Raw genomic sequence first — 27,973 nt, 5'->3', positions numbered from 1 at the left:
ACAGAAAATAATAGTGAAACCCCAACACCAGCAAAGGAAAATCTAACAACAATGGGGGAACCGGGGGAACTGGAATCCCAGATCCCCGGTAAAGACGATTCTGATGATGATATGAAATTCTAGGACAGCAACATGGAGGATAACAATACAACCGCCCCCCCACCTCCCCCCCAGAAATCCAGGAAGTTTGTAAACGAAGTAACATCTCCCCCCCAACCTCTAAAATGAACCAAAGTTTAAAAATTGCAACATTAAACGTAAGCGGTCTGTGCAATCCTCAGGCGCAAAGCGCTGTCTGGAGACTGATGCTAATGCATAATATCAACATTTTATTCTTGCAAGAAACCCACTTTTACAAACACTGGGACGTGGAGAATTTTTCGAGAAGCTACCTGGTCACCAGCTACTGGTGCTTCGGGGAAGCTCACTCGTGAGGGGTGGGGATAATAATTCGCCCCCCAATTGCAGGGGGGTTCTTCAATGTCCAGAAAGACGCTAGGGGACGTTTCTTGTCCGTGGACTGGAAGTACGGTGGCCGTAACACCCGGTTTGTGGCTGTCTACGGCCCGAACAACCCCCACCAACGAAACGGTTTCTTTGCCACACTGGAAAACTATTTTCTAGGCACACAACACCTAATCGTGGCGGGCGACTGGAACTGTATAGAAGATGCACGATATGACAAAATAGGCGGGAATGCTACCAGCGGAACTGGTGGTTTTGCAGCACTGAAACGTTGCTGCGAAAACTTCGACCTTGTTGATATCTGGAGACGGTAGAATCCACTAAAAGTCAGAACAACGTGGTGTCGTGGTCAGATACAAGGCTCAACAGGTTCTATGTATCCAGTTTTTAGAACCACATGTTCTTGGGGTACGTCATATCGCTGTGAGAGGTCTGCTAACAGACCACCAAATGGTACTATTAAAAATAAGGATACCAGAAATAATAGAAACAGCCAGAGGTTCTTGGAGGCTCCCTCCCAATTTCCCCAGTCTTTTTAGCGATAAGCTACAGAACCTCTGTAACAAATGGAGAGACACTAACTGGGACTGGGAAACTTGGCTACAGTTCAAGTCGCAGGCAAGGGAACTCTTTCAGTGGTGTGGGCGTGAAAGGGCACACCAACAGAGACAACGTCTGAGGGATCTCTATAGGGAGCTCGGCTGGTACCGCGCCAACGAGCGGAGAGGAATTCCCTGTAGCGATCTTATCAGACAGGTAGAAATCGAGCTACATCAAGAGCGGCAGAGTAGAGTCGAGGACCTCGATTTTAGAGCGAGACTCTATCTCAGATATTTAGAAACACCTTCCGCCGCTTTCTACAATCAACAATGGGTGGCGGCAAATGACGAGCGAACGGTTTACCAGATCCAAGAGAATGGCAAAGTGATAAAATCAACCCCTGAAATACTTTGCATTTTCCATCAGCAGTACCTCGGCGCTTTTTCAGATCAGCAGAGCGCAGATGTTTTCAATGAGTGGGACATCACACGTCTTCCCGAGCATCTTACCACTCTGCATGACAGGCCGATAACTGCTGAAGAAATAAAAACAGCTTGCAAAACAATGAAGGCAAGAAAAACCCCAGGGTTAGATGGGTTACGGATAGAATTCTACCGATCTATCTGGGACTACGCACTACCAGTTTTAGTCAAAATATTTAACCAATTCCTCACTTTGGGAAATATCCCCGAGGAATTCGTTAAAAGCTACACAATTTTTATCCCAAAGAAAGATCGAGATCGCACCTTGGCAGATAGCTGGCGACCGATCTCCCTAACTAATTCGGATTACAAAATATTTGCAAAAATTATCTGCAGCCGCATCAAATGCGGTGTAGAAAGAATCATAACAAGCACCCAGGTTTACGGAATACCGGGTAGATCGATGGAATTAAATCTCTTTTTCTTAAGAGATCTAATCCGTCTGGCCAAAAATAAAAATTACCCTTTGGCACTTCTCTCTACGGATCTGGAAAAAGCGTTCGACAGCGTCAGACACACGTACTTGCAGGACATCCTTCAGAAAATAGGTGTGGGCTGGAGGCTTAGGCAAACAATCAAAAACATCTACGCAAAGGCCTCTACCCAAATTGCTATCAACGGGTTCCTCTCGGAACCATTCCTATTAAAAAGGGGGTAAGACAGGGCTGCCCACTAAGCCCTCTCCTCTTCTCACTCGCGTTAGAACCCCTCATAAGAAAAATAGATAACTCCCCGCTACCTCTAGTCTCCAGACAGAGCAAAATTGTAGCATATGTTGATGATGTAGTGGCGACGCTCAGAGATTCTGAGTCCATCTACATTTATTTCGGCATTTTGCAAAAATTCAGCATGGCCAGTGGTCTTCGCGTTAATACTTCGAAGACCAAAATTAAAATTTTTGGAAATTTCCATAGAAATAACCTTCCTTGTGGTTTAGTCCTGCAAACTCAGCCGCTAACAGTACTAGGCGTCCCATTCACGGCAAGCCCGGTACTGCCTGTTAAGAAATTGCGGGAAGAGTGCGAAAAGAAAATAAAACCTTTTAAACCCAATTATTTCTCCTTCTACGGAAGAACAGTAATAATAAAAACAGTAATAATCCCCATGCAACAGCTTAAATATTACTAATATAAAAAAAAACCCAAGAAGGACAACTTTACAAAATACTAATAGATTTTTATTGGAACGGAAGAAAGCATGAGGTTAAAAAAGAATATCTAAAACTCAAAATCAATCAAGGGGGTTTCTCATTTCCGAAATTAAACTGCCTATTCTATGCAAACACTCTCAAAACCATAGGGAAGGCCTTAAAATCTAACCATATTTCAGGATCCCTAATTAAATACTTTCTAGGGCATTTTCTCCCCTACTTCGGGACCACGGGACATGCTAGCGCAGAGGTTGTGCCAGAATGGTATTATCCATTATGCCAACAGCTTAAAAAATTTAAAACCGAAGGGAGAGAAATTCTAAAATTAAAGCCACAAGCAAGATATTGGGAGTTCTTTCGACTTTATGGATGTGATAAGCCAAATATAGAAACTAACATGGAAACGCTATTTCAAAATATCAGAAATAGCTGGGGACAGCCATTTCACCGGGATCTGGCATGGCGAATAGCCTATGGTCAGCTACCGGTGAAACTGGTTATGTCCCGATACAATTCGAGACCATGCGACCCCTTCTGCGACATCTGCTAGAGCATTGAAACGGTGGGGCATTTCTTTTACTCATGCCCCCCCGCCCGATATGTCTGGCAAAGATTAAGCGCAGTACTGGGAATCCAGCCGCTTACACTAGAGGAGGTCTTGTACCTGCAATTTCCCCCACCAATCAAGAAAATTCAGAAATTTACAATTTTTCTCATCAATGTAATCAAGTATCACATCTGGAAAGTGCGGAAAAAGTATCAAATCAGCGATGAAAACACTATACAAGCCAAAATACTCAGCGGGATCTATTTCTACCTACCTAGGTTTTTCGCACAAGAAAGACATATACTAGGGGATGGGAGGTTTGTAAATAAATGGTGCAAACCTCCTATCCTCTGTGTCCTGAGACAGGGCTTAATCATACCGTGTCTCTTCCTTTAAAAAGAAATATGTTTGTCTGTGTGTTTTTTTTTTTCCCCTTCTCTTTTTCTCTCTTCACGAGTTCTTACAGTTCATATAGGAGGGGGCAGATCTAAGAACCCGGGCTGCGAAGGCTTACAGTGAGGCGGTGCTGCTCCTTGTGAGCGGTATCTCTCGGGCCAGATTCTTCCCCCAAATCTTGCTCTTCCCATGGTGTAAGGTTGGCCAGTTCTTTTACTGTTTATATATATGTATGTATGTATGTGTGTATATATGTGTATATGTATGTGTGTATATATATATATATATATATATATATTAATGATAAAAATTTAATGATGACCTCCAAAGACACCTGGTCTGGTGTCTTTGGAGGTCATCATTAAATTTTAAATTTTAAATTAACAATTTAAATACTTTTAAATTGTTAATTTAAAAGTATTTTACGAGCGCATATAAGAAAAGTTTATTTCAAAGTTTATTTTTAGAACAGGTGTAAGGAGATGATGTTTTACAGACCTTTTAGCCACAACCTCTGGGTTATACAGCTAAACGGTTTGACTGAGGCCCCTTTTTACCTACTACTATCCTACTCTACCTTTCTTTAATCTCCCCTATTACTACCTGCTGACCCTCAGCAATCTTTATACTCCAAAGGCCGATGATGAAAGCCATTAACTCCCATTCTAGCTCCCACTGATGAGACCTCAATAAAGGTCGAAACCGGTCTGGGTAGTGGCCTCTTGCCTTGAATACAAAACATCATGCATCCCCTTCTTGGAGATGTGTTGTGGCATTAAGGGTAAATATTAACATTAGTGATCGGAGCTTATTCCAGCTTTAACACGAGTTGCCGTGGTCTTGCACTACCTGTAGGATCAGCTAGACTTGCATCACTTGCAGGCACAAACTTAACTTGTTTGTCTGTTTGCTTACTTGAGAAATGGAGTAAAACCAGGTTTAAAATTGCTTGGTATTTTTAACAATGTTCTGACATAAAAATGTGCATTAATTCATATGGAGAGAAGAGGCAAAGAATAAGAAAGTCTCATTGACTATATTATTGTTCACAGTGATGTCTTCTGACTTGTGCAGGACATTAGCGTGTACAGAGGATCTGAAATTGGAAGTGATAACCATTTAGTGTTGAGCAGGATAACACTGAATTTCATATTGAGAAGAAAACATGTAAGAAGGTTTAAGTCAAATAAAAGCTGAACAGCTCTCAGATGTGAACTGTAGACTAACACAAACATTATTCAAGAAATAATGAAAGAGTTTGAGAACAGGGATAAAAACTTTGGAGATTCAGTGGCAAGCCTGAAGAAAACATTGATTCAGTCAGAGAGGCATGTGGTGAGGTTGTCTGAAAGGATAGAAAAATCAGAACTCCTGGTGAACTTAGGAAGTTAAAGAGGCAGTGAAGGAACAGAAGAAAGCATATCAAAAGTTCATGGCAAATAAGTCAGCTTGTGCTCTTAGAGAATACACAGACAAATGTAAGTAGAGCTAAACACTGTGTAAAACTAGCTAAACCAAAGTTGTGGGAAGACTTTGCAGGAAACAGAAAATAAATATAAGGAAGGTGGCAAAATATTCTGGATACTGTTGAAAAAGCTCAGAAATGGAAGAAATAGTACTTTACAAGGAATTAGAGATGATAAAGGTGACATGAAAACTGGAGAAAAAGATATCCTTGATGTATGGAGCAATTATTTCGAAAATTTGCTAAATGATACAAGCAGTGACAGCACAGTAAAAAAATTACATTCCTCAACAGTAATGCAATTAGGAATATATATCCATACTTGTAGTAGAAAATGCCATCAAAAGTTGAAATGTGGAACAGCAGCAAGAATAGTTGATATTCAACCAGAAATGCTGAATTTTGGAGGTATAAAAGTCTTGAACTGGCTGCACTGCATAGTTCAAAAGGCCTGAATAGTGCAACAAATTCCAGATAATTGGAGTAGAGCTCTCTCATGGCTCATACATAAAAAGGGAAATAAAACTGAATATGAGAATTACAGAGGTTTTCTCTACTGAATGTTCTTGGTAAGATTTATGTAAGTATACAGTGGTACTCGCTAATCCGAACCCTCCAGTAATCCGAACAGCAGTTTGAAAGAAAAAATGTTTTATTTATTACGTATTATTATATTGCGACTATTATTTTTATTTAATAATTATTATTTTAACTATTATTATTTATTTTATTATTATTATAGTACAGTATTTTTTCATACTGTTGATTGTACAGTTACACCGTAGGTCTATTTTGATTTATTGTGTGTTCACATTTGCCTGGGAAGCCGTCGAACCTGAAGCAATTCGAGTGTCATTGAAAAAACTGTGGCCGCCTAGAATTTACCAAGATAACTACGGTGATATACAAAAAGAGGAAGTTCAAAACATGCATAATTTGGTTAAAAATATAAATCCAGATGTTGAAATTTCACAAACAGATATTACGGAATGGATTACAGGCAGAACCGAAAGTGTCGAAATCAAATCAGATCCTGAAATTATAAATATGAGGACACCGAATGAATTAGAAGACGATGATGACGATAAAGAACTCGAAGGAAAAAAAAGTAAAACATGAAGAGGAAGTTGACAGTTTTAATATGTGTATAGAATGGGCTAAGCAGAATGATATGCCATTCCACAAAATTTATTGCTAATGCAGCTCCGAGAAGAAGCATTCGAAAAAAGTTTAGCTTCCAAGAAACAAAAGAAAATCAGTAACTTTTTTACAAAGAAATAATAAAAAAAACTTTTTTGCATTATTTTATGAGACTTTTATTGTGTGTTGTGTACAAGAAGGTGATATTTTTTATGCAAATTAAGTTATGTACTGAACTATGCAATTTTATTAAATCAGAATCCTCAACAATACAGGTACATACAAACTAAATTTTTTACTAAAATAAACTTGTGTACTGTATTATTTTTTAAGTTTTACATTACAGTATAGTAGTTTTTTTTTCAATCAGATACTTCATTTATTAACAGAATTAAATTCATGTACCATTACAATCTGATTATTTTTGTCTTAAACGCTAGTTAGTGTTGTCTCTTGGGTGAAAAGTCGCTAAACCGAACTTTTCGCTAATCTGAACGAGCACGGTTTTTATTAGTTCAGATTAGCGAGATACCACTGTACTTGAGAAAGAGTTGAGAATGATTGTGGAAGGGAAGTTTAGTGGAGAAAAAGCTGAGGTCAAATAGAGGCATTTCTCTCTTATTCCACATAAATTTATTCAATTGACTTCCTACCATATAGCGTTGTTGATTCTGTTGTCTATTTTGATATTTAATTTACCATCTTCACTAAAAATCATACCTCAGTAGGTGAAATGTTTTACTTGTTCTATAGATTCTCCATTCACAATGCAGTTGATATTTTCAATGCATATGCCTGTTTTCATTGTCTTATGATTGCTGACTTTCATACCATATCTATTACAACAGTTATTCAATTTAGTCATGGAATCTGGCAGACTTGTAGTGGATTTATTTAGAAGTATAACATCATCCGCATAAAGCAAAGAGCTGACATTAACATCTCCAATTTTGATATCATGTTTAATACTATTTTCCTTCATCTCCAATTTTGATATCATGTTTAATACTATTTTCCTTCATAATGTGATCCATATAGATAATGAATAACAGAGGGGATAATGTACATCCTTGTCTCACACCAAATTTAACATTAAACCATCTTCCTGTACTTCAATTCTAATTGCTGACTTACAACTCAAATAAAGACTAAGCATTGCTTGATATAATGCCCCATTTACACCATATAACTGTAGTGTATTGAATAGCTTCTCTCTTGGCACCTTGTCATATGCCTTTTCCAAATCGACAAAACTTAAATACAGATCTCTGTTATATTCCCATGCTTTCTCGACTATTTGTCGTAAAGTGAAGATCTGATCCTGACAGCCTCTATTTGGCCTGAATCCAGCTTGTTATTCACCAAGCTTTTCTTCTACACAATTCTTCTCAACCGTTTCCCAAGTATACTTGCATAGATCTTGCCAGGGACACTCAATAGAGAAATACCTCTGTAATTTCACATTCAGTTTTATTTCAGTTATGGGTACTATGAGATATCTACTCAAATCATCTAGAATTCGTCGCTCTGTCCAGACCTTCTGAACTATGCAGTGCGGCCACTGTAAACTTTTATACCTCCATACTTGAGCATTTCTGGTTGAATATCATCTACTCCAGCTGCCTTTCACATTTCAGACTTTTGATGGCATTTTCTATTTCAGGTATGGATATGTATTCCTGATTGCATTCCTAGTCAGTGTTTTTAATCACTGTGCTGTCATCACTGCTAGTTTCATTTAGCGGTTTTTCGCTAAATGAAAGAATGTATGGAATAATTAAGTAATTACTCCATACTTCAAGGTAGGGTTTTTACAAAAACTGAGTTCTGAAAAACAAGTTTTCGAATTTTTACAAATATATATATATAACTAAAAGTTACAAAAGATTTATACTTATGTAAAAATTTTTCAGTTTATTTAATATTTATAGAACTAAAAAAATACACAATAAAAAATACTTCATACAAAACAAAATAAAAAAAAAAAAGTAAAATCCATACAAAATGTAAATTTTTATTTCATTTGGTATGTTTCTTCAGGAAATATGATTTCAAGAAACAAAATATCCACTGAACGAGTACCTAATCGTTTTCTTATTCTAGATACAAAATTGCCTGAAATAGAAAATACTCTCTCACTGACTACTGAACTTGGTGTTATCATTTTTAGGTCATCAGATAATAATTCTAAATTCTTTGTTCTTTTATTGGTTGCCTTAAATACTGAAAATCAGCGTTGAGTGTCTTTGGATTTTATATTATTTCTTCGGGTTCCTGAAGAAACCTATGAAATGATTTTTCTGTGGCTTCTTTTATAGCAGTGCCGTCATTAATAGTTTCTCTGTCTCCGATATATTCATCGGAATCTTTTTCCATACAAGAATTCTAGACAATCTTTTTCCAGATAACTTAATAATATCAAGTTTTGAAGCTAGTGGAATTACACTAGATTTTTTTTTGTTGAAATGTTTTGTGGATTTTGCAAATATAGCATTCACCACTCATGAAGATAGTTTTACTACAATACGCTTGTGCCCGAGAGATTTCAAGTCAAAACGTTAATATTTTTAATTAAATAAATAATTAATTTTTACATATTCATTCTAGTATCTAAAACTAGTTTCAGGTTTTCAAATTTTACAAATTTATCCAAAAAACCAGTTTTTAAAAACCTACAAACCCTACTTCAATGATATCCTTTTCTCCAGTTTTCATATCACCTTTATCGTCTCTAATTCATTTTACAGCATTCTTTCCTCCATTTCTGAACTTCTTCAACAACCTCCAGAATATCTTGCCACCCTCCTGATAGTTATTTTCTATATTCCCTGCCAAAGTCTTCCCATGACTTTTGTTTATCTAGTTTTACACAGTATTTTGCTCTACTTACATTTGTCTCTGTATTCTCTAAGAGACAAGCTGGCTTATTTGCCAGGAACTTCTGATGTGCTTTCTTCTGTTCCTTCACTGCCTCTTTAACTTCCGTGTTCACCAGGAGTTCTGATTTCTCTATCCTTGCAGACAACCTCACAACATGCCTCTCTGGCTGAATCAATCAATGTTTTCTTCAAGATTTGGTTGGGTTCCTGTTTTTAAACTCTTTCAATTTTCTTGAATAATGTTTGTATATTTTAGTCTACAGTTCATATCTATTTGTATTTGACACATTGGTGCAGAGATGGATTCATGGATTTCCCAGAAGGAAGACTCTACTTCTCAGGAAGAAGATAACATACACAGAGAAGGAATTGCATTATTAACTGAAAAGAAACTTACACACTCAGTAATTGAAATAAAACCAGTGTCTCCTAGAATAATCACAGCCAAACTTCAAGCAAAAGAAAAAGGTCAAACAATTAAAATAATCCAAATATATGCACCAGACAGTAACCATTCAGAGGAAGAAATAGAAAATTTCTATGAAGAACTACAACAGGAAATAGATAATCCCCAAAATAGAGAACTCATGATAGTGATGGGAGATTTTAATGCTAAAATGGAATTCACAGCAGACAAAAAAGATGTGATGGGGAAATTTGGATACGGAGAGCTTAACAACAGAGGAGAACAATTACACCACTTCCGTAAAGCAAACGATCTAATGATTACAAACACATTGTTTTATCAACGCCCTAATAATAAATATACATGGACATCCCCAGATGGTAATATAAAGAGCTGCATAGACTATATCATCATAAACAAACAGTGGAAAGGATCAGTAAATAATGTACGAACATTAAGAAGTTTTGATTTCGACATTGACCACAAAATATTAACTGCCAAAGTAAAGATAAAATTCAACAGGAAAAATAATATCAGAAAAGAAGAAAACATCAACCTATCAAAACTAAAAGATAGCTCAAACAGAAGTCGATGTTTAGAACAGATGTGCTTGAAATTAAAACCCTCCATCTTCCAGAACAGCGGAAAATACTGGGAAGAAGGAAAAGAAACAGTGTTATCAATTGCAAAAGACACTCTAGGTATCAAACCCAAAATAAACAAACAGTGGATAACCAAAGAAATCGTAGCTACAACAGAAGAGAAAAGAGAGGCCAAGATACCTGTAAACCAACAAAACAATGAAGAGAATAGAGAAAAATACAGAACACTAAAAAATAAAGTTGATAACTTATGCAAAAAAGCCAAAAAAAAAATGGTTAGAAGAAAAAGCTAAGAAATGCCAAGAAGCATATCAACATGATACTGTAAGAGAAATTACAAAAGAATTCTCAGCAAAAGCAGTAACAATGATAAACAACAAGATGACTGAAACCAGGAATATTGAAGATATAAGAAAAATCTGGTCAAACCATTTTAAGATTATCTTCCACCAAGGAAACAAAACCACAATGCCAACAATAGAAGAAAATAATGACCACCCAAAAATTTTACAAGAAGAAGTTATATACGCAATAAAACAGATGAAAAACAATAAAGCACCGGGCATTGATACTATCCCTACTGAACTGTGGTCATATGGAGGCAGCATATCAATAGAATATTTAACAACCCTATTCAATAAAATACTACAAACAGGAGAGATCCCAGATGACTGGAGAACTGGAAAGATCATCCCAATATACAAGAAAGGAGACAAAAGAGACTGCAGAAATTACAGACCAATCAATTTACTCTCCCACACCTATAAAATATTCATAAGAATTATACAAAATAGATTAAAAAACACCTATGAAGAAATGATAGGCATAGAACAAGCTGGTTTCTGAGGAAACTATTCAACAATAGACCAGATTTTCACATTGCACAATTAGCAGAGTTCAGCTGGGAAGACCATATTGTTGTTTTGTGGACTTTAAACAAGCTTTCGATAGCATCAACAGAGAAATCCTTCTTAAAATTCTACTAGAAAAAGCAATAGACAAATATATAATACAGTTTCTGATAAAATATTTCTCTAAGACAAATGCAATAATTAAAAAGGACACACTCACAACAGAACCCATAGAGATCCAAAAAGGTGTAATGCAAATGGCCATTATCCCCATGCCTATTCAACACATATCTAGAAGAAGTTGTAAAGAAGGCAATAGACAATGAGCCTGGAATCAAGGTCAATGGTTTAAACATAAATAATATAAAATATGCAGATGATCTCGTCCTTATTGCAAGAACCCCAAATGAACTACAAAAGTTGATAAACAAACATGATAGACATGACAATAAATATACAAAAGACAAAAGTGATGAAAAAAAAGAGAGGAACTGAACTACCATCTCAGTCACCCTAAATGGAGAACAAATAGAACAAGTAGACTTCATATATCTTGGATCAAAACTAACAGAAACAATAGATGAACTCAAAACAATCAAACACAGAATAGCGATAGGATGGACCACCATGGGAAAATTACAGAAAATCTGGAAAACAAACAAGATATCTAAGCAAGCCAAAATCAAATTATATGAAGCAACAATTATACCAACAGTCACCTATGGAGCAGAAGTGTGGACAGTTAAGAAAAGAGAGGAGAAAAAACTGCTGGCATTTGAAATGAAATGCTTAAGAAAAATAAATAGAACAAGTTGGATAGAAAAGAAAACAAACATCACAGTCAGACAAGAATTATTGTATAAAAAGACAATAATAGAAAAAATTAGAAAACGACAACTGAGATGGTTTGGCCACACTGTAAGCATGGATGCAGACAGACTTCCTAATGTGCTAATCAATACTTTTCCAAGTGAAAAAAGAAGACCCGGAAGACCAAGAATTACCTGGTTGAAATTAATAAAGAACATCTCGGGATGCAGAACATATAAGGAACTTTTTCAAACAGGAAGGAATAGAGAAGACTGGAAGATACTGTTCAAGAAGACTCAACCCGTCTTAGACGAAAGAGAACAAGAAGAAGAAGTTCACATCTGAGAGCTGCTCAACTTTTATTCGCTTTAAAACTTTCTTACATGTTCTTCTTTTCAAAATGAATTTTATCCTGCTTAAGACTAAATGGTATATCACTTCCAATTTCAGATCCTCTGTACACTCTAGTGTCCTGAACCAGAGAGAAACCATCACTATCAACAGTAACATAGTCAATGAGACTTTTCTTATTCCTTGCCTCTTCTCTCCATGTGAATTTGTGCACATTTTTATGTTGGAACATGGTGTTAGTAATAACCAGACCACCATACTTGAGAATTTTTGGTCAAGAAATATAAATATATGGAAATAAACACAACAGAATTATAAAGCTGATATCGTAGGTAGTCAGGTGAATAAATTTATATGGAATAAGAAAGAAATTAGTCAAACGACTAAATTAGGTGTATGCAAGACAGTGTTCAAACCAATTTTAACTTATGAATCTGAGAGATGAGTTAGAAATAAAACACTTCACTAAAGACTATAGACCACAGATATGAGAGTCCTGAGAAAGATTAGGGTTGTGAACAGATGGAATCAATGGCAATATCATATTACAAATACGGATATTAGAAAAGAACTTGCCACTGTTAGCATTCAAAAATGTGCTAGTAGAGTTAATCTGAGGTGATATGGTCACTTAAGCAGAATGGGGGAGGAAAGATTAGCAAAACAAGTGTTCTCTGCCAGGTTGTCAGGAAAATGACCCAGAGGAAGACCAAGATATAAGGTGAGTCAGCCAATATTATATATTGTGGAAGCAGGGTTTTTTTCTGCCAGAAACTTGAGTTTTTCATCTCGTGTACAGACAAATTGGCCTTCAGAACACATATTACAATTTACAGACAAAAATTACTGTTGTTGATGATGATGGGTGATAGATGGTGTTGATGGTAGTAGTGTCGTATTTGGAGAATTACGTAGTAGTGGAGAGGATGAGATGTATTTAGCAAAATAGAGTAGTGCCCTCCCATGATGAGTTCTTGGACTCCCTGGAGGTGTCATGTAATAAAAATAATAATAATGCTGCAGTCTTGATAACAGATTTGGATTAATTTCTGATAGGAAGTTAGTAGTACTATCATAATATCTTGTATATCCCTTGAAGGTGAATGTCAGGAATTTGATGATGATGAGGAAAGGCCTTAATTTGTTACCCATTATATATGATGATATTCTAATCTGTAGACAGATTCTTTCTTCTTCAGTTGGTATTCACATTTAGCCTTCCCTGGCATAATCATGTCAAAATAGTGTCCTCAGCCTGCAAAAATCCAGTATTGATTCTCTCAAGACAATACTTCTTTCTTACACAACTCCTAATCCTATTAATCCCAAATCTGCCAATACTGTTCATGTTGAAAGTTTATTTTTCAGTTGGTCAGACTATAATAAATTTAGTTTAATCCTTTATCCAAGTGAGAGCAAACAACGTTTGCACCTGAAAGTATCTTCAAGGTAGTACAGGGTAAGGTAAGGTAGTACAACACCCGGCTACTCGTTGCAAAGATCGAGCAAGCTAACATCACTCCTATCTCAGTATCTCCCATAATGCAAAACACATCTCCTTGCAGTTATGCATGAAGGGAAGGGCCATAACCCAGACTAGTTTCGACCTTTATTGAGGTCTCTTCAGTGGGAGCCAGGCCCAAGTGGAGATACCAAGGCAGAAGCATTAGCAAGGTCATCTCCTCCTATAGGAGCTGCCATACGATGTGCCACGTTTTTATTAAATTACTCTGGATTTAGAGAAAGATGTTGAAAGTTTATTTTTCACTTGGTCAGAATATAATAAATTTAGTTTAATCCTTTAACCAAGTGTGTGCAAACAAAGTTTGCGCCTGAAAGTATCTTCAGGACTGGGGTAAAGTGCTACAACACCAGGCGACTCCTTGCAAAGATGGAGCAAGCTGGGCCTAGCTGGATATATAATGGATAACATTATACATATCTGCAAGGAGATGTGTTTTGCATTATGGGAGATACTGATATAGGAGTGTTGGTAACTTGCTCCACCTTTGCAAGGAGTCGCCTGGTGTTGTACCACTTTACCCAAGTCCTGAAGATACTTTCAGGCGCAAACTTTGTTTGCACACACTTGGATAAAGGATTAAACTAAATTTATTATAAGTGTTCATGGTTTTGAAAACAAACAAAAAAAAAAAAGTCTGCTCATATTTCAAAAAAAAAAAAAAAAAAAAAAGCCAATATATTTTATAGTTATTCATGAAGTTCAACATCTAGGTGGGATGAAATAACTAAAAAGAAAGAAAGAAAGTAAAACTTCAGTTAGACAACATTATTGATCAAAATGAAGCTCTACACAAATGCAATAGGAGCTATTAGATATAAACTCAGAAATTTTAGAAATTTTGAACAAACTCAATAAAAACGATGCTATTGCAGAAAAGCACATCTCTATTACTTGCATTGATTGACTTAGGGATCTGTTTTGGGACCTTTATTGTTTAATTTATACTTTAATGACATTTGGGACTGGAGACTGCAGCTGTTCACCGATGACGCAAAGTTGAGAATGGCTATCAGAAGTAGAGCAAACATTGTGGGCTTGCAGGATCAGTAGACAGAGTTGCTGAGCTGTACAGGTTAACATGCAATGATGAGATTATGTGAACCATGGAGCTGTAACAGCACTTCACAGGGTTGGAATGCAGCCACTTGTTATTTTCAACATGCTAAAAACACTTGGGAACAATAGGATGTTTGTGTAACAGATTATTAACCATTATAATGATACAGATGTATTTGACCAGCAAAGAACAAGCAGGTCCCTGTAGTGTTCACCATTCAGTGTTTGTGGGATGATAACCAATGGATCTAGAGTGTGCCAGGAAAAAGCTCCCCAGACCATAACATCATCACCACCAGCCTGTTGAACCCCAACTGTGCAAATACTTGTCCACATTAATATCTTTCTTTACTGAAACATCTGCTTCTCATATCAAGAACTCTGCATTTTAAAACAAAAATGTATAATCTTCATTTAGGACCTTCAGATATTATGATTAGTCTTGACACAGTATCTCATTTTAAAAATATTCCTTTAACAGATAAATTCATTTAAACAAATTTTCCTCTAGATGTTATGTCATTAACAAAGCAAATAATTTTTATCCTTTTTTCTGGTTACTTACGTTTGATTAATCAACAAGACAAAGAATCTGTAGTATAAAAATTGTATCAGAAGATGGTGACACTTTATTTCATTTAGAATTTAAGATCAACAGCAAGGGGTGCTTAAGGGTCAAAGCTGTATAACTAAGAGGAGACCTCCACATAGCCTTTAAAGGAATGCGGTGAACCGACCAGGGCTTCTGACCTAATATCCAATCCTCACCTTCTCGTGGTGCACCCTGATGGGTATCTACCAGGATACTGAATGAACGAGGATGGGCTGGCAATTTGGGATTTAGCCGACCAAATTGTATTCTTATTGGTTAAACCAAAATAAAAAATGATGGTACGAGATGACAAAATTTCATGCCGGCCAGCCAAAATTTCAGCGTCGCCCAGTTAAACAAGGCCGCCGTTGTTTTTGCCAGGAAACCAGGGCAAATAGCGAAAAGTCAGCTACTGGAACAAATCTGAAAACAAACCCCAACTCAACATCACCAGAGTTAAAGATCGGTACTATCAACATAAGAAGCCTGAATGGCAAAGAAATGGAGCTAGCTGAGGAATTAGATGAGCACCAGATCGACATAATAGGGATGACTGAAACAAAAAAGACAAAAACTGGTGAGATCTTTCTGAGCAATAAATACAAAATGTTATATTCAGGCAATGACAATCAAGGAAAAGAAGGAGTAGCCAAAGTATTCAACACAAAATACGAGGCTAATCTTCTTGAATGGTAGTCAGTCTCAAGTAGAGTAATGTGGACAAATATGAGAATGGGGAACTGGACAATGAGACTTATTTGTGCCCATGGTCCCACAGAAGGTTCTACTAAGGTAGAAGTGAAGGAATTTTTTGAGGCTTTAAAAAAAGCAACTGACACAATCAAAAAAGGAAAAGTTGGTCCTTGTTGAGGATCTAAATAGCAGAGTAGGAAATGATTGTGAGACATACAAATATATATTTTGGGAAAATTTGGAGAAAAGAGCAAAGCCAATAATAATGGCAAATATGTGTTGGATTTCTGCTCAGGACATGGACTGGTTATTACTAACACCATGTTCCAACATAAAAATGTGCACAAATTCACATGGAGAGAAGAGGCAAGGAATAAGAAAAGTCTCATTGACTATCTTATTGTTGATAGTGATGTTTTCTCCCTGGTGCAGGACACCAGAGTATACAGAGGATTTGAAATTGGAAGTGATCACTATTTAGTCTTGAGCAGGATAAAATTGAATTTCATATTGAAAAGAATAACATGTAAGAAAGTTTTAAAGCGAATAAAAGTTGAGCAGCTCTCAGATGTGAACTGTAAACTAAAGTACACAAAGATTATTAAAGAAAAAATGAAAAATTTGAGAACAGGAACAAAACCTTGGAGATTCAGTGGCAAACTCTGAAGAAAACATTGATTGATTCTGCCAGACAGGCATGTGGTGAGGTTGCCTGCAAGGATAAAAAAATCAGAACTCCCTGGTTGACACAGGAAGTTAAAGAGGCAACGAAGGAAAAGAAGAAAGCATATCACAAGTTCCTGTCAAATAAGCCAGCTTATGCTCTTAGAGAATACGGAAACAAATACAAGAATGCTAAACACTGTGTAAAACTAGCTAAACAAAAGTCATGGGAGGACTTTGGCAAGAATATAGAAAATAAATATCAAGAAGGTGGCAAAATATTCTGGAGGTTGTTGAAGATGCTTAGGAATGGAGGAAATAGTGCTGTAAAAGGAGTAATTACTTTGAAAAACTGCTAAATGAAACAAGCAGTGATGACAGCACAGTGGTAAAAAAACACTGCCCAGGCATGCAGTCATGAATACATATCCATACTTGAAGTAGAAAAAAAGCCATCAAAGGCTTGAAATGTGGAGGAAAGGCAGCAGGAGTAGATGACATTCGACCAGAAATGCTGAAGTATGGTGTTATAAGAGTCTTACAGTGGCTGCACTGCATAGTTCAGAAAGCCTGGACAGAGGGACGAATTCCTGATGATTGGAGTACAGCTCTGATAGTACCCATATATAAAAAGGGAAATAAAACTGAATGTGAGAATTACAGAGGTATTTCCCTACTGAGTGTTCCTGGCAAGATCTATGCAAGTATACTTGAGAAACGGTTCAGAAGAATTGTGGAAGAAAAGCTTGGTGAAGAACAAGCTGGATTCAAGCCAAATAGAGGCTGTCAGGATAATATCTTCACTTTACAACAAATAGTCGAGAAAGCATGGGAATATAACAGAGATCTGTATTTAAGTTTTGTCGATTTGGAAAAGGCATATGACAAGGTGCCAAGAGAGAAGCTATTCAATAAGCTACAGTTATATGGTGTAAATGGGCATTATATCAAGCAATTCTAAGTCTTTATTTGAGTTGTAAGTCAGCAGTTAGAATTGAAGGAAGTACAGGAAGATGGTTTGATGTTAAATTTGGTGTGAGACAAGGATGTACATTATCCCCTCTGTTATTCATTATCTATATGGATCACATTATGAAGGAAAATAGTATTAAACATGATATCAAAATTGGAGATGTTAATGTCAGCTCTTTCTTTATGCGGATGATGTTATACTTCTAAATAAATCCGCTACAAGTCTGCAAGATTCTCTGACTAAATTGAATAACTGTTGTAATAGATATGGTATGAAGGTCAGGAATAAAAAGACAATGAAAATAGGCAGAATCATTGAAAATGTCAACTGTGTTGTGAATGGAGAACCTGTGGAACAAATGAAACATTTCAGCTACTTAGGCACGATTTTTACTGAAGATGGTAAATTAAATATAGAAATAGACAACAGAATCAGCAAAGCTGGTATGGTAGGAAGTCAATTGAATAAATTCATATGCAATAAGAGAGAAATTAGTCGGAACACTAAATTAGCTGTATACAAGACAGTGTTCAAACTAGTTTTAACCTACGGATCTGAGAGCTGGGTCAGAAGTAAAACACTTGATCAAAGACTAGAGACCGCAGATATGAGAGTCCTGAGAACGATTATAGGCATGAACAGATGGCATCAATGGCAATATCATATTAAAAACGAGGATATTAGGAAAGAACTTGACATTGTCAACATCCAGGAATGCGTTAGCAGAGCTAATCTTAGGTGGTATGGTCACTTTAACAGAATGGGTGAAGAAAGATTAGCAAAACAAGTGTTCTCTGCCAGGTTGGCAGCAAAACGACCCAGAGGAAGACCAAGATATAGATGGTTTGATTGGGTACAAAGTGCCTTAGAAGACAGAAATATAAGATCTGATAATGCTGGAGTCTTGACAAGTAACAGACTGATTTGGAGGAAAATTGTAGATAGGAAGTTAGTAATGATGTAATTTTTTTCATGTAGTACTATCATATCCTGTACACCCCTTGTGGGTACATGGCAGGAATTTGATGATGATGATCAACAGCACTGAAAAAAAATATAAATGAACATTTCTGAAGAGATAAAATTGCCAAGATTTACATGTATTTCAAAAGGTGAACAGAAGATAATGATAAATTTATGGTTTTAATAGCACAAGGAGAACAAAGGTCATACTGTGCCATATCAAAGGTAAGGCATTACACAAGGTAAGATAATCAACCACCCAAGTCTGCAGCAGGATTCAAACCTGGAATCTGTTGGTTTCAATCACTCGGCCAACCAGGCCAGCAGGTGAATAGAAGGTAAATTATCTAAGGAGTCATTAAAGAATGAAATTACAAAAAGTTGTACTGACTTTAAAGGCAAATTAAATGATAGGTTTATTGTAATCAATGAAATTTAAAACAATTCAAAATTTTATTTAAGAAAAACCTTAATGAATTCAAATGATGATGAAATTATGATGTTATATAAGATCTTACATGAACTTTATTCTGATGACACTGATTCCTTTTTGAGTTAAGCTCATTAACCACATCACTGTCAATATGAATAAAATACATCACTCCTCTACACTTCGTATCCATTATATATTTCAATGTAATATCAACGGTATTACAATTTTAATATGCACTTCACATCCATGGTAACCTTGACATGTATACATGTCATAACCAGTTGGATAGTTAAAAGAACATTTAATAAAATTTGGCAGCAAAGCAGATATGTACCAAGTGGAATTACTACAATATCTTGTTGAAAGTCATCTCACAGAAGTTCTTCTTAATATCGACATTTTATTGAAAATATTCTTAATGTTTTCATTTGGAAACACTTCAGCAGAATGAAGTAAATCCAAAACTGAAAGCAAAACTATTTAACACTAATAAATTAATTGACTTCTTAGCACAAGGAACAAACAAAATTTTGTTGTTTTTATTATTTATGCACTCTGTACTCTACAAATTGTGTTTTGTACTTTTATATAATATATACATATAGAAAATTGTTTGCGAATATTATTGATATTCTTTACCTACCTTTTTTTTTTTTTTTCATCAAGGACACCAAATACATGATTTGCCTTATGGGAGAAGTGCAAAAAGTATGGCATTCACTATGGCTCTAACAGTACATTCCGTTCCTCTTTTGAAAAGCATGTAGTTAGCTTCCATTGCTTATGAAAGCCTCAAGATCTTCCATAAGAAATGCCCTAAACTCTGACCTCCTTACTATTCCTCAATGAGGCTAAGAAGATAACCTTGTGATTCAATGCTACCAAATTTCACAACGTTATCAAATTTCAAATCACCTCTTACCTTTCGATAAGGGAAAGTGACTTAAGATTCAAGATCAAATATCTCTGCTTGAACTGACCTATACCCTTTGGTGTTTTTTTTTTGTGTACACACATCTCAGGCACAGCTTCAGCAGCTGACTAAAACTATACACTTTTCTACACAAGGCACTGGACTACCTTTGGCTATTATAAGTGCTAACACTGTATAAATCTCAAATCTGCATAACCATGGAATACTGCTCATTTGAGATGGTGCCTCCAAACCCTCTCTAAAAATGCTTCATGTTATTTTGAAGAATGCAATGCACTTAAATGATGTCCCCCCCCACACTTCTCTCTCACGCACACACACATTGCTTCTTCGTTATATAACCTCTACATATACTTTACTGACAACAGTCTGCTGAAATGGCCACTATCATTCCTTCACTTTCTTCCAAAACTGTAAGAACAAGAGCAGCTTTTGGTCAGCATCCATTTACTATCCAGTTCTACATTTACTAAATGAACTCCTCTTCTTCCTCTTTCATTCCCTCTACATCAGTTCTTTATAACACCTCTCTCATGCCATCTTCTCCCAAAACTATCTTCAACTATTTAAAAAGTATGTCAATAGAATCCTTCTTTTATATCACATCAGTGCCATAAATTAAAGATACCAAGAAATTATATTCTTGGTTTCATCCTTTATTCAAGTGTAAACAAACTAAGTTTGCGTGTGAAGTAACTTCATGACTGGGCTAATTACATATAGAGACTAATGACTCCACATTATGCCATGTACATATCCTTACAGACATGTATAATGCTATGCATTATGGGAAGGATCACAACGAAGACCAGTTTTTTGAGACCTTTATTGAGGGTCTCATCACTGGTAGGTAGAAACCACACTGGGTAGTGACCCTTCCCATAATGCATAGCATTATACATATCTGTAAGGATATATGTATTGCATTATGAGATACAAAGGCAGCAATTAATATGAAGTCATATATACAAATAGCCCAGTCGTGAGGTTACTTCACATGCAAACTTTATTTGTTTATGCTTGGATAAAGGATGAAACCGAGAATATAATTTCTTGGCATCTTAAATTTGTACGCTTTTTTTATTTTTTTAACCACCTATTTTTCTACTCACTGCAGGATGAAGGCCTCTCCCATTGTGGGAGGTTTGTGGTTTACTACTACTCCCATGGTGATCCAGTCCATATTGGGAGAGGACAATCACAAACATCCATGCCTATGCAGAATTCGAACCCGCAGCCTCTTGGCTGGAGAGTGGATACGCTAACCATTCAGCCAACCAGGCCAGCTAATTTGTAGTATAACCAAGTGAAAAAAAAAAAAACTTTCAACATCTACCTCTAATCCAGAATATTTCAGTAAAAGGTGTGATGCTTTTGACTACTTGTATATGAAAATAAGACATCTGCTGCATTACTTCAACCCTTGGTATCACTGCTGGATCTGGCTCCAACTGATGAGACCTCAATAAAGGTTGAAATAATACACAGCATTATACATGTCTGTAAGGATATGTGCATTGCTTTATGGGATAGTAAGGCAGTTGATGTGAAGTCATTAGCCTCTATATACAAATAGCCCAATCGTGAAGTTACTTCATGTGCAAACTTTATTTGCTTACATTTGGATAAAGGATGAATAATATAATTTATATACATATAATTTATAGTGTAACCAAGTGAAAAACTTCCAACATCTATCCAGAGTACTTTAGTAACAAGGTGTGACACTTCTGACTACTTGTATATGGAAATATGACATCTGCATTACTGCAACCTTGGTATCACTTCAGGGTTTGGCTCCCACTGAACTCATGAAACTTCAATAAAGGTTTTGAAACTGGTCTGAGTAATGGCCCTTCCTATAATGTATAGCATTATATATGCCTGTAAGTGTGTGTGTGTGTGTTGCATTATGGGATACTAAGGCAGTTCAAGTGAAGTCATTAGCCTCAATATACAAATATTCACAGGCAAACTTTGTTTGCTTATACTTGGATAAAGGATGAAACCAAGAATATAATTTCTTGGCATCTTTAATTTATAGCATAACCAAGTGAAAAAAACTTTCAACACATCAGTGCCATGTATGTCACAAGTCTTGTGACCTTTTGTGTGTGTGGTCAGATAAAAATTTCAACCAAATCAAAAAAGAGAGTTCATATTACATAAGTTACTGATAACCGAATCAAACAGCACTCTAAACTAGAAATCGGTTCAAAAGTAATAAGCACAATCAATGGAAATAACTCAAGAGTATAAATAAACAACATAATACATGCATTTGAAATCTCAAGAGCAAGTTTTCTGAAGCTTACCACAAGAGGCATAAAAGTTGCAAAAGATGATGTCATTTTGCTAACAGCTGTTGACATCACAGTAGTATCACCAAGCTGTGCAACAGCACATCCATCTGAAAATTTTGCTAGTTTTCCTATACTAATCTTCAGAACTTGCCTAAAGAAAATGTCAAATAATTCAACTTTATGATATTTTAGGCAAAATATTTCAAGCAGTAAAAAACTCAATCTATATAAATAGCTGAAGAGGCTAAAATTTGAAGTAAGAGATTGGATATTAGGATTATGCATTATGAAAAAAATGAGAGGTTTAAAAACAGAAATCTCAGGCAATTCTGTATTTATAGTAAATTGGTATGTAAGAGGTCAAGGTCATCCACACTGGCATGCAGTAAACAACTGGTAAAAGATGGAAAAGTAGGCTGTACGACATCAGTTTGCTGAGTAAAGCTCTACGCCAAGCTCACTCAAATACCCTAGAAATGTCAAGAGTGACTGCATCAGTTTTTTCCAAAACTTTTCATGGCATGTGTCCACAAGTGGATGCTGTCAGCAGGAGAACTCTGTGGGTCTAGAGTGTGAAATTCATACTGGCTACCAATTAATTAGTAGTTAAAGAGCTTTACTATTAATGATCATCTCTATTATTTTTGAGATGACCTAATAAGGCAAAAGGAATGGGTTGATACTTTGATGATAGGCTTTCATTTTCCATTTTGAAATCAACCTTCTACAGACAATCTGTATGTATGGATGCCAGCTGAATATGAAAAATGTAGACACAATGTAGAACAGATCATTAACTTTTTTTCTTCTTATCTAGGTTGTTCAAGGGTTCCTCTACCATTGTTTTTGTGAAAGACTACAAGTGATACACGCAGTTCACTGTTTCAGATTTGTCTTACTCATCTTTGCTGGAGTTTGTGGAGAAGAATGACACAAAAGTGATTAGTTCTTTAGATGATGATACAGTGTGCCAACCAGAATAGTTAAGAACACAGATAGGCAAAAGTTACTCCCTTGCAGTGGATGGGTGTAAACAGAAAGAACTACCACCATTTGTAAGAGAAGAGTTTCTACATTTATTAAAATTAGGTTTAGATTTCCAAGAAGTTAATTTTTCTTTATTTTTATAGAAGCTGTAAGCTTCAATATGCAGTGGTTACAAAGCTTAAGTCAGGTACAACATGACTCTTTTAAACTGCTTTGGCAGTTTAAAAATTCTGTATCCTTGTCCACCACTTACTGATTTCTCATCTCCTCTACTGACTTAAAAGTTTCCCCACCAAGTGTATACTGTGCCTCCCATTGCTGTTTACCACGTAAATAGTCAAAAAATAAGTAAAAGGAGGTATACAAATGATGCAACATCTCTGCCCCAAATGTTTAAGGTTGCCCAGGAATTTGAAAAATGATACATAATGAATTTTACACAATAATAAATCTTACTGGAAAGCTACTGAAAAATATAATTTTGATTTATAAATAAATTGCATAATATTAAATAACAGCATATGCACTTAATAATAAGCAGGAAATCCCAAATTCCTTATTTTGCACCTGTAAGTCAGTCACCTATTGATAAAACCTAACTTTTTTAACTAATATCATAATTTTCTGGGCTCAGTATTCCCATTGGACTAGTTTCACTGATGAAACCTCAATAAAGTCAGACACTCATCATGGGAGATACATACTACCTCTCTCTCTCTCTCACACACACACAACTCATCAAATTGTACCTTAAACTCAATCAATGTATCTGCATTCACAACACACTCAGGCACTACATTCCGCTTACTAACCACTCTCCATGCAAAAAAACTTGCTCCTCACTCAATGTTAACAACTCCTGACCAACTCAATCATATCCTCCTATTCATGATGCCTTGCAAATTACATTCTTTCACTCTGTTTACTCATGCCACATTTTAAAGATTGGTTGCCATCTTGGTAAATCTTCTCTGGATCCTTTCTAGTATATCCTCATCATGAAACATAGGTGACCAAATCTGTGCATAATAATCCATATGAGACCTGGTCTAGACCTTACAAAATCTTAACCATAACCTTTTTATTTCTACATGCCATGATCATACACATCATTGCCATTATTCAATCTGATGACTTCACAACTCATGCAATGTAGCCCCTGAGCTTCAGGTCCTTGTCCACCACCACTTGCAGATTTCTCATCTCCTCTACTGACTTAAAAGTTTCCCCACCAAGTGTATACTGTGCCTCCCATTGCTGTTTACCAAATTTCAGAATCTTACACTTTACAACACTGAACTGACAGTTCCACTTACGTGTCCAATTCGTATACTCTATTCAAGTCCTCCTATAAGGCCACAACATCTGCTTGACATCACATTGTTCTCTCCAATTTTGTGGCATCTACAAACAGCTGCATATCACAAGTTAAAACTCATAACAATATCACCAATACACAAGTTGAACAACAATGGTTCCAATAGCCCCAATACACTCACTGATCCAATTCACTAGTTTTATCCAATCTCATCTGTTTCAGTTTATTTACCAGCTGGTCATATGGCAGTCTATCAAAAGCATTCGCAAAATCTAAGTGTCCAAACCTGGCTGGGTAGCAAATGCATAGCACTGCATATGCGCAATAAGTTTTTCTTTTTTTTCTTTTCGTTAATGCTAATCCTATACACAAGAGTTTGTATTCAACTAATAGTATATTAGTATTGTAGTTGGGAAGAAAGTTAGAAGTACCACTGTAGACTTGTAGATTACATTAAGAAATAAATGAGAGGCAAGATTGCTCCAAAAGAATAGCAATAGAAAGAATGAATAAAGAGGAAGGAATGAGAAGGAAAATCTTTGTCTATGAGCTTGGAATCAACATGTGAAGGAGCATTGAATAGCTGATGGACTTGCCTAAAACAGGGTGGGAATCATTGTAAAAAGCTGAAACTGAATGCCTGTGTGGGAGTGAATGGAGTAAACTTGAAGACAGACCATTTAAACAGACTATTCTTACATTTTAAGAGCACCACCTAAAATGTAAGAATAGTATTCTTTTTTTAAATAACGAAACCTGTGGTGAGATCATAATTAAAAGAAACACAGAAGCATTCTTATCTTTTAGGTTATACAGATCTGTGCTTTGTACAGCGCTAAAAGTTGTTCAGAGGTGACACAATGCCCTGAGCTGAAGGAGGAGGCTAACTTCTTGGATAATAAGAAGGTAATATTTATAATATGTTCATTCCAAGAGAGACTGGAAAGTAGATTTCAAAAAAAAAAAAAAAAAAAAAAAGTGAATTCTCATATTGTTCAGATATTTGGATCTTGTCAAACCAGAGGAAGAGGGAAACTATTCTCTTTTAGTAAGAAATCAACAGGAGTTCTACTAGAATTGAAATTATTAAGGTATGCAGAATCTAATTTACCATAACATAATTTCATGTGATGTTTAATAGTTGAAAGTTCTTTCTAATTCGTGGAAAGTTGAACAATTAGTTCTAACTCGTCGAATTAAACATTTTATAATTCCTGTTTTTTTGATAAGGATGACGGGCAGATTGTTTGAAAATGTAATGTCCAGTAAAAGTGGATTTTCTGTGAACTGTTGTTGTCTGAATACCTGAAGGCGAGCAGATGAGAAGGATGTCTAAAAAGGATAACTTGTCTTTTTCAATCTCCATGGTAAACTTAATACAAGGGTGTAGAGAATAGATTTTGGCTAAAAAGGAAGTTTGACAATCCAACTCTGTGCCATAAAGAACTATTTGTTCTTTATGGGAGAGGAGGGTTAACTGAATGTTATACTTGGATTTCCAGTTTTCTAAAGGGTTATCTTTCTAAATGTTTGGGCTTATAGCAGACCAGCATGTATCTATTCTGTATAATGGGTTGTTGTTTTTTTTTTGTGATCATCACACTTAAGTGATTTCTCGTGTCCACTTATTTCCACTTCCAAATTAAATTCCTTTCGATTTTAAATGTACAGAGCAGCAATGAAAATAGAGATTGCAATGATGAAAAATCTTGGTTTTACTATAACTTTTTTTGTATTGCAATCTCTATTTTAAATCACTTTTGCACTTTAACCGCTTTCGGTGCCAACCTTATTATATATATCCACTTATGATGATACAGTATAAGAGATTTTGTAATTGGGTCTGTAAGTACATGTGCAACTACTTACCCGCGGTCAAAAGATATCTCAAATAGCTCAGATGTATCTAACCGGGGAAGTGAATGTTTCGAAGACGTTGAAAATGACCATGTGGTTCTATTACATGCAAGGCGCGATAAATTAATTAAGTGCTTCCTTGACGTATATTTCATTTGTAAGCGACAGAAAAAACTTAAAGCTGGCTCATTCATTTTCACGGGGAGCCACAATTAAAATAAAAACATACATACATTCATTTTTTAATGGTTAAACATAACATTTAATCATTCAAGCACTATACTACGGAACACAAACAGATCAAACACCCATGCGGATTAGCATACACTAACGCCATCTTTATATATATATCAAAAGCATGTACGGTAAAACAACAACACACATTGCGATTAATGGGTTTCTTTCAGAACCCATTCCCATACGCAGAGGGGTTCGGCAAGGCTGCCCCCTTAGCCCCCTTCTTTTCTCTTTAGTACTAGAACCTCTTCTAAAAAAAATTGATGAGACGAGCGCAGTAAGAAGAATACCGCTGCCCTTAGGCTCCAAACAGAGCAAAACTGTCGTATATGCCGATGACATTGTCGGAACCCATCGGGATTCCGACTCGATTTACAACTTCTTCGGCATACTGCGAGAGTTCAGCATGCTCAGTGGTCTTCACACTAATCCCGAAAAAACAAAAATCAAAATTTATGGAAAATTCGGCCCTGCCAGTCTTCAGTATGGTCTGAAACCCACAACCGGCCCATTAACAATACTAGGAATTCCCTTCCTAGAGACCCCAGTGTTGCAAACACAACACTTAAGAGAAATGTGTCTCGAAAAACTCAAACCCTTCAGTCCCAACTACCTATCATTCGAAGGTAGAGCAACAGTTATCAAAACAGTCCTAAAACCGATGTTACTGCACACCATTAAGCTCACAAACATCACAGGCACACAAGACAACGCCATTCACAAACACATCACTAAATTTTTCTGGAACAACAGGAAACACGAGGTGCGCAGGGTCTTTCTCCATCTTCCCCCCACACAAGGGGGATTCACCCTGCCAATCCTCAAATACTGCCACCTAACTAGCACTGCTCAGACCATACGGAAAGCACTGGCATCAAATCACCCTTCCGGCAATCTGATTAAAGACTTCTTAGAATTTTTTCTACCCTACTTCGAAACTACTGCCATGCCGGACCATGTGCGGAGACGGTGCCAGAGTGGTACTACACAATATGCAAACTTTTCAAAAAAATGGCAACGGATGGAGTTCGAGTACTTCAGCTCAGCCCAAACAAGCTGTACTGGAAAATTTTCGACAACTTTGACTGGGAAAAGCCCGATCTGGGCACAAACGAAGAGGTGCTGTTCACCAACATAAAAAACAGCTGGGGGACAACCATTTCACCGGGACTTAGCCTGGAGAATCGCCTATGGCAGACTCCCGGTGAAACTGGTAAAATCAGCCTACAGCTCGCGACCGTGCAATCCTTTCTGCGACGTCTGCGGCACGGTAGAAACCGTAGGGCACTTCTTCTTTCATTGCCCGCCAATACAGCGTGTTTGGCACAGACTGGCTGAGGTGCTTGCGATCCCAG

General features: G+C 36.4%; 1 protein-coding gene across 1 annotated transcript in view; it reads right to left on the bottom strand.

Moving 5' to 3' along the window:
• Nucleotides 1-26,685, bottom strand: part of PNPase (polyribonucleotide nucleotidyltransferase 1) — a 440,058-nt gene extending 413,373 nt beyond the window's left edge. The window contains exons 1-2 of the mRNA XM_090395838.1: nt 26,394-26,685; nt 22,232-22,370 (exon numbers count right to left, since the gene is read on the bottom strand). Of these exons, the coding sequence (XP_090251964.1) occupies nt 22,232-22,370; nt 26,394-26,575 (321 nt within the window). The 5' untranslated portion in view covers nt 26,576-26,685. The remainder of the gene's footprint in view (nt 1-22,231; nt 22,371-26,393) is intronic.
• Between the last annotated feature and the right edge of the window lie 1,288 nt (nt 26,686-27,973).

This window comes from Typopeltis vanoorti, chromosome 7 (genome assembly GCF_054136105.1).
Source record: "Typopeltis vanoorti isolate ZY-2024b chromosome 7, IOZ_Tvanoo_1.0, whole genome shotgun sequence".
Lineage (NCBI taxonomy): Eukaryota > Metazoa > Arthropoda > Arachnida > Uropygi > Thelyphonidae > Typopeltis > Typopeltis vanoorti.
Note: the sequence above shows the minus strand (reverse complement) of the source record. Positions and strands in the feature narration are given on the sequence as shown.